Source organism: Dama dama, chromosome 22 (assembly GCF_033118175.1).
Source record: "Dama dama isolate Ldn47 chromosome 22, ASM3311817v1, whole genome shotgun sequence".
Taxonomy (NCBI): domain Eukaryota; kingdom Metazoa; phylum Chordata; class Mammalia; order Artiodactyla; family Cervidae; genus Dama; species Dama dama.
Window position 1 is genome coordinate 24,542,147 of NC_083702.1, and position 14,039 is coordinate 24,556,185.

General features: G+C 39.9%; 1 protein-coding gene across 1 annotated transcript in view; it reads right to left on the bottom strand.

The window, feature by feature from the left end:
• Positions 1-14,039, bottom strand: part of PLBD1 (phospholipase B domain containing 1) — an 86,492-nt gene that overhangs the window by 24,630 nt on the left and 47,823 nt on the right. The window contains exons 3-6 of the mRNA XM_061125054.1: positions 13,724-13,807; positions 11,798-11,936; positions 6,928-7,068; positions 6,165-6,309 (exon numbers count right to left, since the gene is read on the bottom strand). Of these exons, the coding sequence (XP_060981037.1) occupies positions 6,165-6,309; positions 6,928-7,068; positions 11,798-11,936; positions 13,724-13,807 (509 nt within the window). The remainder of the gene's footprint in view (positions 1-6,164; positions 6,310-6,927; positions 7,069-11,797; positions 11,937-13,723; positions 13,808-14,039) is intronic.

A 14,039-nucleotide genomic window follows, 5' to 3' on the forward strand; every position in this document is an offset into this window, starting at 1 on the left:
TTGCTGCAAGGAGGCTTTCTCTATTTGCAGTACATGGGCTTCTCATTATGGTGGCTTCTCTTGTTGCAAAGCAAGGGAGGGCTCTAGGCACGTGGGCTTCAGTAGTTTTGGCACACGGGCTTAGCTGCCCTGTGGCATGTGGAATCTTCCCAGACAAGGGATCAAACCTGTTTCCCTTGCATGGACAGCAGATTCTTATCCACTGGACCACCACAGAAGTCCCAGTGTATAACCTTTTATCTGGGAAGTGTTCCCGAGCTATAGTGAGGCCAAGGGGGTGTGCCAGCATGATGTCTCCCAGCTTATGTTCCCTGGCTATGTCTCCTTAGCCTCTAGAGGAGTGGGAAACCTGAAGCCTGTCTGAAGCTGAAGCTCCAGGCTAAGTAAATATGTTTTTTCACAGGAATACTTGGGTTTTATTTCCACTTGCTGTCTGTGCAGTGCCCTGGGGGTGTCTGCCTGCTGAGAATTGTCTTTCTGGTGGTTACAGCCCTGTGGAGCTCAGGAATGCCAGTGTCCTTTGCCAGCAAGGCCAAGGGATCAAAGGGTGTCCCCTGTGTGGGTTGCACGTGCTCAGCGGCAGCTTTAGCAAGACTGCTGGGGAGTGTAGCAGGTAGGGCACGCTCACTGGCTTCAGAAAGACAGCTCTCCAGCCACAGCCAGGAGGTGGGGGAGTGGTGCGACCACTGTACCTGCAGACTTCAGCAAGGACACAGGACAATGTCACCACCATTCACCCTGCCTGCTTAGCTAGGCAGTTGGTGTTGTATTCAAGCTCACCAACCTGTTCTAGCATGCTAGGTGGAGAATGCAACAACCAGGTCCATCAGTGCCTCTGCCTTCAGGAGGGTTGTTTTTTTTTTTGCTCTTATTTATTTATTTTTGGCTGTGCTGGGTCTTGGTTGCTGTGCAAGCTTTTCTTTAGTTGAGGCGAGTGGGAGCCACTCTCTAATTGCAGTGCGTGGGCTTCTCATTGCTGTGGCTTCTCTTGCGGTGAAGCACGGGCTCTAGGGCACACGGGCTTGGTAGCTGCAGCTCCCTGGCTCTAGAGCCCAGGCTCAGTAGCTGTGGCACACAGGCCTAGTTGCTCTGCGGCATGTGGGATCTTCCCAGACGAGGGATCGAACCCGCATCCCCTGCACAGGCAGGCAGATTCTTTCCCACTGAGCTACCAGGGAAGCCCAGGAGCTTTTCAACTGTCCCCTGCCTCTCCAGCTGATGCCTTTAGACCGACAATGAATCTCCTTCACATACGGCCCTTTACAAGCTATTGTTACTCTGCTCGCTCTGAGGGTAAGACCACACGCAAAATCCTTTAATAGGGGAATTTCACATTCCTATTGCACTTTGGAACCCTTGGAGCTCAGCCCTATTGGGTCTCTAAGCCAGGAGTTTTGGGGGCTCGTCTTTCTGGGGCAGACCCCAGGAGCTGGGGTGCCTGGGGTGGGGCTCCTGGAGAAGTGGTAGGCTCATGAGAGTCCTCCTTGTCCAGTGTTTCTGCATGCAATAAGGGGAGAGGTCTTTTGCAAGAACATGTCTCTGCCTCAATGTGTTCCTTTTATTTTGTGTTGTGGGAAGCATTTTGTCTAGTTTTCAGATCTTTTTCAGAGGGAAATGTTCCATACTTAGCTGTAGATTTAGTGTGTCCATGAGAGCCCATGAGTTCAGAATTTTTCTACTCTGTCATCCTGGACACTGCCTTAAGACCTTTCTAGATTAAAATTGGGGATAATATATTAATTTGTTTCCTTGAATAACCTCCTCTATTTTTATGAAGTCAGCTGGGACTCTTGGTGAACACAGAGCATGAGATTGGCTTGAATAAGTCTGGGTGTGCTGGGGTAAGCAAATCCTTTTGCAGTACTGACCAAGGCACAGTGAAGGATTACTAATGCTCCTCCTACCCCTCTATGGTGGAGGACAGTTTTGGGAGTGCCCTTGTAATAATTCTTACTAGGCAATTATCCCTCAAGGATTTTGGCAAGAACAACAGAAATATACAGAAAGTCAAGATCTGCTATAGTAATTCAGCAGTCATATTTTTTTTTTCTTCTTGAAGATGAATATCAATCTTCTATCCATATATTGATCTATAACACATTACGTGGTTTGAGTTGCCTGGATTGTTGCCTCAGCCTTCTATACGTTCTGTTGGAAGCCTCTCTTGTCCACTGCTCAGGAGCTTGGCATTTTGTAATTTTAAAATGCAAATCTATTAATGTCACTTCCACTTGTCACTTTAATGGTCTTGCATTGCCCTTCATTCCCTCCCTCTGGGCTTCTCTGAACTTTTTCTTGCCTACAGGCTTTTACATGTGCTATGTTCCATGTGGAACATTATCCTGTTATCCCAATTGGTCTGGCCAATTTAAAATTTACACTTGCTTTTGTGTCTTAACATAAACTTTACTTTCTCTTAAAAGTTTGCTCATCATCCCCAAACTACTCTGCCCTATTATTACACAAATCACACTTTAAGCATTGCTTTCTTTGTTTGTCTCTATTTTTCACCAGAAGGTAAAATTTTGTTAGAACAGAGACTGTCTGTCCTGTTTTCCATCACAAACACTCTGTCTAGCACATTTTAACCAAAAATCGTAGATGAATAAATTATATCATGACTTGATCTATCAGTTCTGACTCAACAATTCTTAGTATATTTATCCATATTAGGAAGAACCTCTAAGTCCTGCTACTCTGAATACAAAACCAACATCACAATCCTAATTCACTCAATCTACCGTGGCATTCCTCCACCAAAGAAAAACAAGTCACCCAGCTTCCTTTCTGGGATCAACAGTACCTTCACATGGCATAGAGTTCACAGCAAAGCTTAGTTCCACACCTATTGAATGAATCCAATGTGACCAATCGCTTAATTAAACAATTCTTTCTAATATAAATAAAATTCTACATAGTTTTCATGTTTGCTGTTGAGAACAAAGCAGTTTAGTTACAGAAATTATGAATTACAGTGCTCCACTGGCTCCTATAAAAAAATCTTGGAGTAAGAAAGATGTCTTTTGTTTTCTCTCAGTTATATCTATACTTCTGTATCTGTCTATTCTATAAGGAAATCAACCCTGAATATTCATTGGAAGAACTGATGCTGAAGCTGAAGTTCCAATGCTTTGGCTGACTCAAAGAGCCAACTCATTGGAAAAGACCCTGATGCTGGGGAAGGTTGAAGGCAGGAGGAGAATGGGGACAACAGAGGATGAGATGGTTGGATGGCATCACCGACTCAATGGACATGAGTTTGAACAACCTCCAGGAGATGGAAGGACAGGGAAGCCTGGTGTGCTGCAGTCCATGGGTCGCAAAGAATCAGACACAACTAAGCAACCGAACAACAATAATACATGCAAATATCAGCAAGCCAAACGTTTTCATATGAAATCCCTCCATGGCCTTCCCCCTCACTACTTTTGGGATCCAGGACCGTTAAGATTGGAGAGGTTTGAAAGCAAAGATTTCAGGTAGCAGTTGAATTTTGCATTTTATCAAAAATAGGAGGACGAGTAGGAATGGTTCATTGTCTCAGTATCTTGCTGTACTTAAATTTTGGAACAAAGAATCAAAGCATGGTCTAACTTGCAGAAAGGAGTCCTCAGTCCCCCTCAATACTAAAACAATTCAGCAGACAACAACAAAGATGAAATCCAAGTGGTCTCAAAGGAAGGATCAGGTCACAAGGACAGTAAAACAGACCACTATTCCCCTGGTCAGAATTCCTGATAGAGTAAAGCTAGTATTATCAAGAACAACAGAACCAGAAGAGGCAATAATACTCTGACAAAAATACTCTTTCAAAGGTAGATATGACAGGTGATTGGTATAACCACCCTGTAAGTTGCATATTTGTAATTAGAGCTTGGTGTCCACATCATACCCATGTAGGACACTTGGATGTTGGGTAAGAACTTCCCCCTTGTCTTTTTGCTGGTAATGTTTCCTGTAGAGGTTGCAAACCAGCTGTTGAGGGCAATCCCAGTCATCAGATACAATTTCAGGGGTTTACACAGTAGGTTTTGTTTTTTAAATCCATATTTCTCTCTTGAGAAGCTAGAGGATATGGAAATACTGATCTCCAGGACATGTCCGGGAGACAACAGTCAGTAGGTGCCGAATAGCTGACTCCCTTTCAATGGACCCTGTCTTTGCTATAATTGTTTCCACTTCTATTTACTTTTACTGACCCCTTTTATTCACTTGTATCATCTTCTCATCCCCTTTAGGCATGCATGTGTGCACACTCAGTCTCTTCAGTCATGTCCAACTCTGCGACTCCATGGACTGTGGCCGACCAGGCTCCTCTGTCCATGGGATTCTCCAGGCAGGGAGAGAGTGCCCTCCTTCAGGAGATCTTCCTAACCCAGGGATCGAACCCACACCTCTAACATCTCCTGCATTGGCAAGTGGTTCTTTACCATTAGTACCACCTAGGAAGCCCATTGCAGACATGAGCCCCCTGGGAAGCCCCCGCTTTAGGCACAGGAGTTTGCAATTCCTACTCTACAAAGACTTTCCCTTCTCATCCATTTCTACTTGCTCAAATTCTAGTCATCATTCATGGTTCATCTCAAATGTCAACTTTTTTCCTTTTCCCAACAATCAGATGTGAGTTATCCCTATTTTGAATACTCACATTTCTAATACTTCTTTTGTAGCCTATATAGTATTCAGCAGTAATACTATTATCTGTATTTTATTTGTCTTGTTAGTATAAGACCTATAAGCTTGGGACAACGCCCCTTGTCAGCTCAGGAGCAGTTATGGAATAAGAACGACGCCCCTTTTCCCTAGGCAACATAATTCTCCTAAAAGAAAAGGGGGAAATGAGAGGGTAACAGGCAGGAAGGCCAGGGGTCTCCAAACGGAGGAAAGAGGCTGCAAGTGCCAGACATTTTTATCTCTCTTAAGTGGCAGGAGGAAACAAACCAGCAATACTTTTTCTTCTCTATACAAATTTAAAAGGAGGTTTCTCTTAAAATGCTGTGTTGCCATGACACCTGGTTTCACCTGAAGCTAACTACTCTCAAACCTTGAGTTAACCAATACATTTCTTTTTCCTATGGAAATGTTGTCTTAAGCTATGACTCTATCATCAAGTTGGTTCCGCCAAATGGCCCAACCTACTTACTCAGGTATTGTTCCCCTAATCTATGTAAATGAAACTATTTGTTTCTGCCCTTCTACAAGATTCAAGTCCATCGTTTTGTGGCCAGGGATGAATTATCTGGTGCCATTCTAAGTTTTATGACATTCCTTTCTTTTCATTAACAGACTGTGAGTGACTATATAACAATAATGTATCCTGCCTGAGGACAGTCTTTGGATTAAACCATCTGGCTAATTCTGTTATCTTAAAACACAAATTATGGGAGTAGGTCTGGTCTTTACAAGGATGTATCCTGCCTGAGGACAATCTTTGGATTAAACCTTCTGGCCAACTCTGTCATCTTAAAATGTAAATTATGGGAGTATGTCTGGTGAGGTCTTTACAACCTCCAGACATTCTTTGGATTCACTGGAGAGTATATAATTCCATTGCTAATACTAGCAAAGGGGTACTCTTTTGCCCCCTTCTGATGCCTATGTCAGAAGCTTTCTCTATCTCCTTTATACTTTAATAAAACTTTATTACACACACACACAAAAAGACCTATAAGCTTGTACATTCATTCACTCATTCATTCAGCAAAAATTTATTTAAGTACATGTTGCCACACACTAGGTAAAGTCCTGTGGCTATTGCAAAGAATAAGAGAAATGGGTAAATCAACCATACTTCGACTAAAAAAAAAATCATATAAAAGAGTACTGGAGACAGGCTCTCAAGGAGAAACTGCAATCAGGATCTTTCTTGCTCATCTTTGTGTCCACTGCAGAGCCTCAGAAAGTGACTTGTACTTAATAAATACTCAGTTGGCATTTGTAGAAGTTGCCAATTTTTGGCAACCCTCTTAGCATAGTTTATGACATACTACTTTAAGTAAAAATAATAGAGTTATAGTTCTTCAAACAGCACTCTAAAAACCAGTTTTCATTAATATATGTTAATCACTAAACATTTCTTAATCCACTCCAGTTATTCTGAATCACCAAGGTTTTATCCTGAAATAGGACTCAAAGTACTGAGATGTCCCTCTAAATTTAGTTACCTGGGTAACTGCTGAAAGAGAGGCGACTGCTGCTGGTGTCTTTATCAACGATGTTGAAGTCCCAGTGTTTATATATCCTGAGCATGGCTGCATATGTGTACCAGCTTGAGTGAGCAAAAAAGATGTTCTCAAATCCAGGAAGAACCTATAGCCAGAATCACAGTGAAGTAAACAGATAACTGACTGCAAATGTGGGAAATGTACAAGGATTACATCTACTGAGGTGTTTATTGCTATATTTGGTAGTGGAAAATTAACCTTTAATGTACACAAGACAGATTCTGTCCTAGCTTCCAAAATGGAAGATTCTAGAGTGTAGGAGTGGCAGGTACATACAGCATGAGGAAAATGATGAAAGAGAAATGCTGTGTGCATGCTAAGTGGCTTCAGTGGTGTCTGAGTCTTTGTGACCCCATGGACTGTAGCCTGCCAGGGTCCTCTGTCCATGGGATTCTCCAGGCAAGAATACTTGAGTGGGTTGCCATGCCCTCCTCCAGGGGATCTTGCTGACTCAGGGATCGAACCAACATCTCTTGAGTCTCCTGCATTGGCAGGTGGGTTCTTTACCACTAGCGTCCAAACAGAAAAAACATCATGTACATCCAATTCCCTCTATCAGTTCCTTCCAGTTCTTAACTTCCATGACAGAGGAACCCATGAGGTGATATGTAACTACAGCAGGGGTGATGAGATGCCATGTTTGGGTGACATAGAGAAAGAATCTCCACGGACCAGAAGAAGGACAATGAGAAAGGCTACTCACCTTAATAAGGGCAGAGCAATGTCCCATGTCCCATCTCTTAAAAAACTTCAGGCTGGAGTTTTTTGTGGGAGAAAGTGAGGGAATCAGATCCAGCAGGTCTCCAATAGCATTCAGGAACTGAATCTGGAACAGGGTTATGGGCTGGGGAAAGACAAAGACTGCACTTAACATTGATTTGTTACTATCACATGTCATTTTCTATCGGGAGGGTTCCCCTTGTTAGGTATCCACTACATCATTCCTTTGTGAAGAGTCCCTCATGTAACAGATACCTAGATTTTTTTGTTCTTTATAAAATAATTTTTATTACTTTATAGTTTACAAGACGTTTTAGCCTGTTATCCACAGATTCGAGGAGTGGGTCCTGGGAGAGGAAAACAAACAAAGCACTCTGCTTGCATTTCTCTACCGCAAGTTTTTTCAGTCTTGGCACGAGTGATACATACATACATATGTGCATGCCCAGTCATGTCTGACTCTGGGACCCCATGGACTATAGCCTGCCAGGCTTCCCTGTCCATGGGACTTCCCAGGAAAGAACACTGGAGTGGGTTGTCGCAAGATCTATAGTGGAAATTCTTTCCACTCCTCTGCTCAAACCTCAGTCCTGTCTCCAGCTTACCACTTGAATTGGTTTCTAGCGTCTCTCTCTAAACTTTTAAAAATGCCTTGTATGTGCTAAGTCGCTTTAGTCGTGTACTACTCTGCAACCCTATGGACCATAGCCTACTGGGCTCCTCTGTCCATGGGGAGTCTCCAGGCAAGAATACTGGAATGGGTTGCCATGCCCTCCTCCAAGGAATCTTTTAAAAATGCCTTACAAATACATTTTTTTAAACATAAATGACAGTATATTTTATGTGCTTCTTTTCACCTTGATTTTTTTTTTCCTCTTCGTATCTTTTGGTATCTTGGGGACCTTTCCATATTGGATGTAAAAATCTTCCTCATTCTTTTAAACAGTATGTCAATGAATGAATGCATTATAATGTTTTAAATCAGTATTTTATTGGTGAACTTTCAGGTGGTTTTCTAGTCTTTTACTATTAAAGACAATCTTCCAATAATCAGCCTTGGACACATTATTTCCTATGTGTGTAACTTTGTGTAGAACAGCTTTCTAGAGATGATTTTGATTTTAATAGATATTTCCATATTATCTTCACAGGGCTTACTTCAATTATACTATTACAGCCTCAACAAAGAATTAAACAATTAGTTTATTTCCAATTTGATTAGGAAAAAACAGTATCTGGTAGCTACATTTAAGGTAGACTATTTTTAAAGTTTTTATTGAATTTGTTACAATATTGCTTCTGTTTTATGTGTTGTTTTTTTTTTGGCCATGAGGCATGTGGGATCTTAGTTCCCCAACCAGGGATCAAACCCCCCTGCACTGGAAGACGAAGTCTTCGCTACTAGACTGCCAGGGAAGTCCCCTCACTGTAGTTTGGTTTTTTTTTTCCCTCACTGTAGTTTGTCTTGACATTTATGAGTACGGCTAAGTGTATATTTAAGAATCTTTGGATTTACTTTTTGTGAACTGTTAGCATGCTTTACTTTTCTACTAGATTATTCTTTTTTTATCTACTTTTAAGAGCTCTTTAAGTCTGATATGAATTGCATCAGATTTTTTCAGTTTGTAATTTGCCTTTAAATTTTTTGCCTTTATTTTAAAAATCAAGAATGATATCATACATATGAAAGAATGAAGATGTAATGCACATTTTAAGAAAAAAATAATAAAAATAAACTATGTACCTGCATCCCAGTTAAAAAATAAAATATTTTAAATAGAATACTAGCTGTGCCTTAGAAAGTCACCAATCTCATTTCTGTTCCCCACCAGCAGTAACCACTCTGCTAAATTTCATGTTGTTCATTACTTGCTTTCCTATCATTTTATCATCTATGTATAAATCCCTAGGCAATATATTTTTAAAACTTTGCCTGGTTTAGAATATGGATAAATAGAATCATATCATGTGCATTCTTTTGCTCAAAATTATTTTTTTATATTGATCAATGTTGATAGTGTGGAAATGGTTCATTCATTTTCATTCTTATATGGCATCCATGAACATATGGTATCACAATATACTTGGGATAAACATTTGAGATGTTTACAGTTCATGGTAAACAATGGTGCTATGAACTTTTACATATGTGGACCCCATGTTCAAGACTGTATCTAATCTTGGAGTGGATCCACCAGGTTGTAGAATATGTATTAACCTCAAATGTTTCAAGTAATGTCCAATCCTTTTCCAAAGTGGTTGTATGAGTTTACTTACACCAGTAGTGGTTGGGATTTCCCAATTCTGGTGTGTAATAGGATTTCATTGTGGCTTTATGATGCATTTTCTTGAAATCATGCATTTCTTCACATGTTTATTGGCCATTTGTATTTCCTCTTCTGTGAAGTTCCTGTTGATGTTTTGTGCCCGTTACCCATTTTTCTACTGGGTATGTTCTTTTTAAAGATTTGTTGACATTATTTATGTCTTTTAGATACAAATCCTTTGTTAGTTAAATGTATTGTAAATATCTTCCCTTGGTTTGCAGCTTATCTTTTCACTCTATTTTCTTTTGATAAAAAGAAATTCTTATTTTAATTAGTCAAATTTCCCAATCTTTTTCTTCATGGCTAGTGCTTCTATGTCTTGTTTAAGATAGACCATATCCTCCTGGGGAAGACTAAATGCTACTGGGTCAAGGCTATTGTCATTACTTCTAGGCTTTTTCAAGGGACAAAGAAAGGAAATGTACATTTTTTTTTTAATTAAGGAAGTTAAAAGTAATGATTTCCTACCTATATGTTAATTAAAAAATACATAGCATGTTTACTTCATTAACTTCTCTTGTGCTGAAAATCTTGTTATCTAATATACTTCTTTACTTTATCTTCATCTATCAAACTCTATCAGACTTCAAAATAGCAATATCAATATTTTTACTAAAGTAAGATTACAAGTCAAGGCTGTCTATTTTTGTTTTGGTGATTTTCTTATCCTTAGCATCTGTTCCATGGAGGATGCCCTGCTTTTTGAGGATAATTGTCTTTTGCTCTTTTGTTTTGGCCATGCTGTGTGGCATGTGGGATCCTAGTTTTCTGACTGAGGACCGAACTCATGCCCCTGCACTAAAAGTGTGGAGTCCCAACTACTGGACCACCAGGGAAGTTCAATAACTGTTTTGATGTCATTTAACTGTTGCCCATATGGTTATACGATGAACTTGATATACCACTAAGTATATTTGTGTGCATTCATTTTCAGGTCTCAGGAGTTGCTTTAAAAAATTTTGTTAAGTATGAACAGCATTTACATGGTTTCAAAGTCAAATGTAAAAAAGCAATTTACATCCAGAGAAATGTAGATTTCATTTCTGCTCCCTCCACTCTCCTTTCATTTTAGTTATTGGTTTACACTTTCATTGCTGTTTCTCCTTGAAAATATGCGTAAATCTATCATCTATCTATCTATCATCTATTATCTATCTATCTATCACGTATCTATCAATCATCTATTATCTATCTATCTATCTCAATTTCTTATGCAGAAGGCAGCACACGATATACACTGGTCTTTACTTTTTACACTTAATAACAGATTCTGAAGGTCAGTCCATAGCAGTATATGGAGATACACCTCATTCCTGTTTACAGCCACATCATTCGTACAACCAGTCTTCCATGTCTTTGGCCGTTTTCAGTCTTTTCACTACTGTAAATTATCTGCAATGAATAGGCTTCTATTGTTGCCAGTGAACCTTTGTGATAATTCTGGAAATCCTGCGTCAGAGGATAAATGAGTATGTGATTTTGGTGCTGGGTGCCAAACTGTCCATAGCAGATATGCCATTTTGTATTCCCACCAGTCTTTTAGGAAAATGTCTTTTTCCCCTTATTACCTCATCAACACAGTACACTCTCACACATTGGAATTTCTGCCAAATTGATAAGTGAGAAAATATTTCTCAGTACGGCTTTCCAGGTGGCTCAGTGGTAAAGAATCCACCTGCCAATGCAGGAGACGTGGGTTCGAGCCCTGGGTCGGGAAGATTCCTCTGGAGAAGGAAATGGCAACGCACTCCAATATTCTTGCCTGGGAAGTCCCATGGACAGAGGAGTGTGGCGGACTACAGTCCATGGGCTCACAAAGGGATTGGACACAACTTAGTGACTAAACAACAAGCATTTCTCAGTATGGTTTTAATTTGCATTTCTAATTTTATTACCAAGGCCAAGCTCATGTGATTAACAATACTTTTTGCACCTATTTTCTATAAACTGTTATTTTATATATTCTGTCCAGTGTGCGTGCGTGCACGTGTGTGTGTGGTTATATATATTACCCCCAGGAAATAAAATCTTCCTAGTTTTTGGAAGTATATTAAACAGTACCTTTCTATCCTCAATGCTTCAGTAAACTTTTCAGAAAAAACTCTGACATGTGAGCCTGGGTTGTGTGTGTGTTTGTGTATGTGCTGAGGAGGGTGGAAAGCATAGTACTTGCACACTTTTAAAAACTTATACATTTTTCTTTATCATATTGTCTAAAACTCTAGCTTTAGAAGGTTAATTAAATAGCCAGTACATTCATATCGGACTTTAACCTGACCCAGGGCACATGCACAAGACTGACAGGATGCAGAAATAAGCTGGTTTATTTGTGTATTAAGCTTGGATTTTGTGTTCAACATTGAGTCAGGTTCTAGTAATGAGATAGATAAGACTGTACTTCTATGCAAAAAATTTATTTTTTAGTCCTAATTTGATCTTCTCCTTAGTTGGAATGTAATTTTAAAGACCATTTTCAGTATTCTTGCCATACCACATAAATCCTGAGTGGCTTTTTAGAAATCTTACCTTTGTTCCTTCTAATATAGCTCTCTTTGTTGCCCCTGAATACAGTCCATCCATTTGTGCCATAACATAGCCTGCGTGTTTCCAAAATGGGTCATCCTTGTAATATTTGATGTTCTCCCGGGTCCACTGATCTTGCTTCCTGGAAGACAAATTAGATTTGTACTAGTGGTCTCTAGGGTTGTTCATCCAAAGCCAAATTAAACCCAAGCATTTAAAGATTATATATTCAGATACTTATGCTAGTATAGGGGCTTCCCTGGTGTCTCAGATGGTAAAGAATCTGCCTGCAATGTGGGAGACCTGGGTTTGATCCCTGGGTTGGGAAGATCCCCTGGAGGAGGGCATGGCAACCCACTCCAGTATTCTTGCCTGGAGAATCCCCATGAATGGAGGAGGCTGGCGGGCTACAGTCCATGGGGTCCCAAAGAATCAGACACGACTGAGCGACTAAGCACACACAAAGGCTAGTATAATTTAAATTCTGGCTCTTGTAACATTCCAGTAATTTTGAAAAGATATTAGGGCAAATCCTAAATGCTTTTTAATTTCTCCCAAGGACTATGAAAGTGAACATGTTAGTCGGTCAGTCATGTCCAAGTCTCTATGACCCCATGGACTGCAGCCTGCCAGGCTTCTCTGTCCATGGATTTCTCCAGGCAAGAATACTAAAGTAGATAGCCATTCCCTTTTCCAGGGGATCTTCCTGACCCAGGGATTGAACCCAAGTATCCCGCGCTGCAGACAGATTCTTTGCCATCTGAGCCACCAGGGAAGCCCCAAGGACTATGACTCTTTATAACTCTGAATGCTTTACCTAGAACTATCTAAAAACACAGATGTGATATTTATTTATTTGTCTGTGATTTATTTATCTGTGATATTGAGACCTAAGAAAGTTGAGGACAGACTATTCAAATGCATCTCATATAATATTATAATGTTTTCACTAAATCCATAGTGACAAGTTGATTAACTTACTTTTGTTAGATATAAGTGGTAAAGTTAAGCAGGGAAAAAAAAAAGCTCTTAAGGACATAGTGGTTTGTATTTGCTTATATTTCTCTCAGATCATTTTCATAGTTTATGGTTTGTTCTATTCCAGTTTTTGGCAATAACTGCCTCAATGACTGTCCTATAAAAGTCTTTTTGTTGTTGTTTTATACTCCTTTCATTCTCTCTCATGTTTTAGTTGTCTGCACTTTATGCAAGATGAGTTGACATCACTTTGTATACTAAAAGCAGTTTCTGATTTGTTCAGGCTATCTCCAGATCAGTTTAAAAACACAATATCACTGCTTCACGAGATCTAGCCTAGATGCTCTGAAGGACCTTCATATCTGACAAACAGGTTGCTAGGTATATATTTTAGAGGGCCAAACCAAGAGCTCTTCTATCCCCAAATTAGTCTCAGTCTGTCATCCCCACAAATATAAAACAAATTTTGAATATTGAGAATTATTAGTCTCCAGAAAGCTTTACTAAAATAAAAATATTCTCAAAGGATGTTAGGACTTATAACTTAAGATGTGCACTACCTCCCCAGCTAGGATGAGTCCAGGTCCATAAAAAGGAAGCACCTTAGAGAGGGAGGAGGGGGGTTTCTGAAGGAGAGGAGTCCCCAGGTGGAAGGGATCCAGGGGTTTGGTTTTGCCTGTCTTGTCCTGTGAGGCTTCCTCTAGCTGCATTGCAGCTGATAATGTGATATATTAACCTGACCTCTCAAAGGGCATAAATTAGAAGGCATTTGTCTGCAACCAGTTTTTATGCTATTATCAAAAGGTGCTACACTTAACTACAAGAACCACTCCGGAGTCCTGCCTTAGAGACAGAAAAGAAATTGGTGAAGGAAAAATGGCTGTTTGGAATGACAGATTCGATCCCTGAAGCCTCAGTAACAATGAGAAGAGGAATGCTAATCATACATACATTAAAAAGTCCTGCACTTTATTCAACATGGAGCGTTTCTTGATCAGCTGTGGGTAGAGGTTTGTGAAGTGGTCATCTATGTGCCTGAAACGAGAGATGAAAATCATTACATTTCCATTTTTCTTCTGGGATTTTCCCATCACAGTAAATTACTTGTTATTTTGGCTAACTGAGATGTTCCCTATTGCAAACCTTCCCTATATTTTTTAATAAATCAAACACACAATTTAAAATTGGAAATATTTTCAATGTATAGAAAAGCATAGAATATAACGAACACCCAAGTATCCACCAGTCAACTATATTAAATCATTCA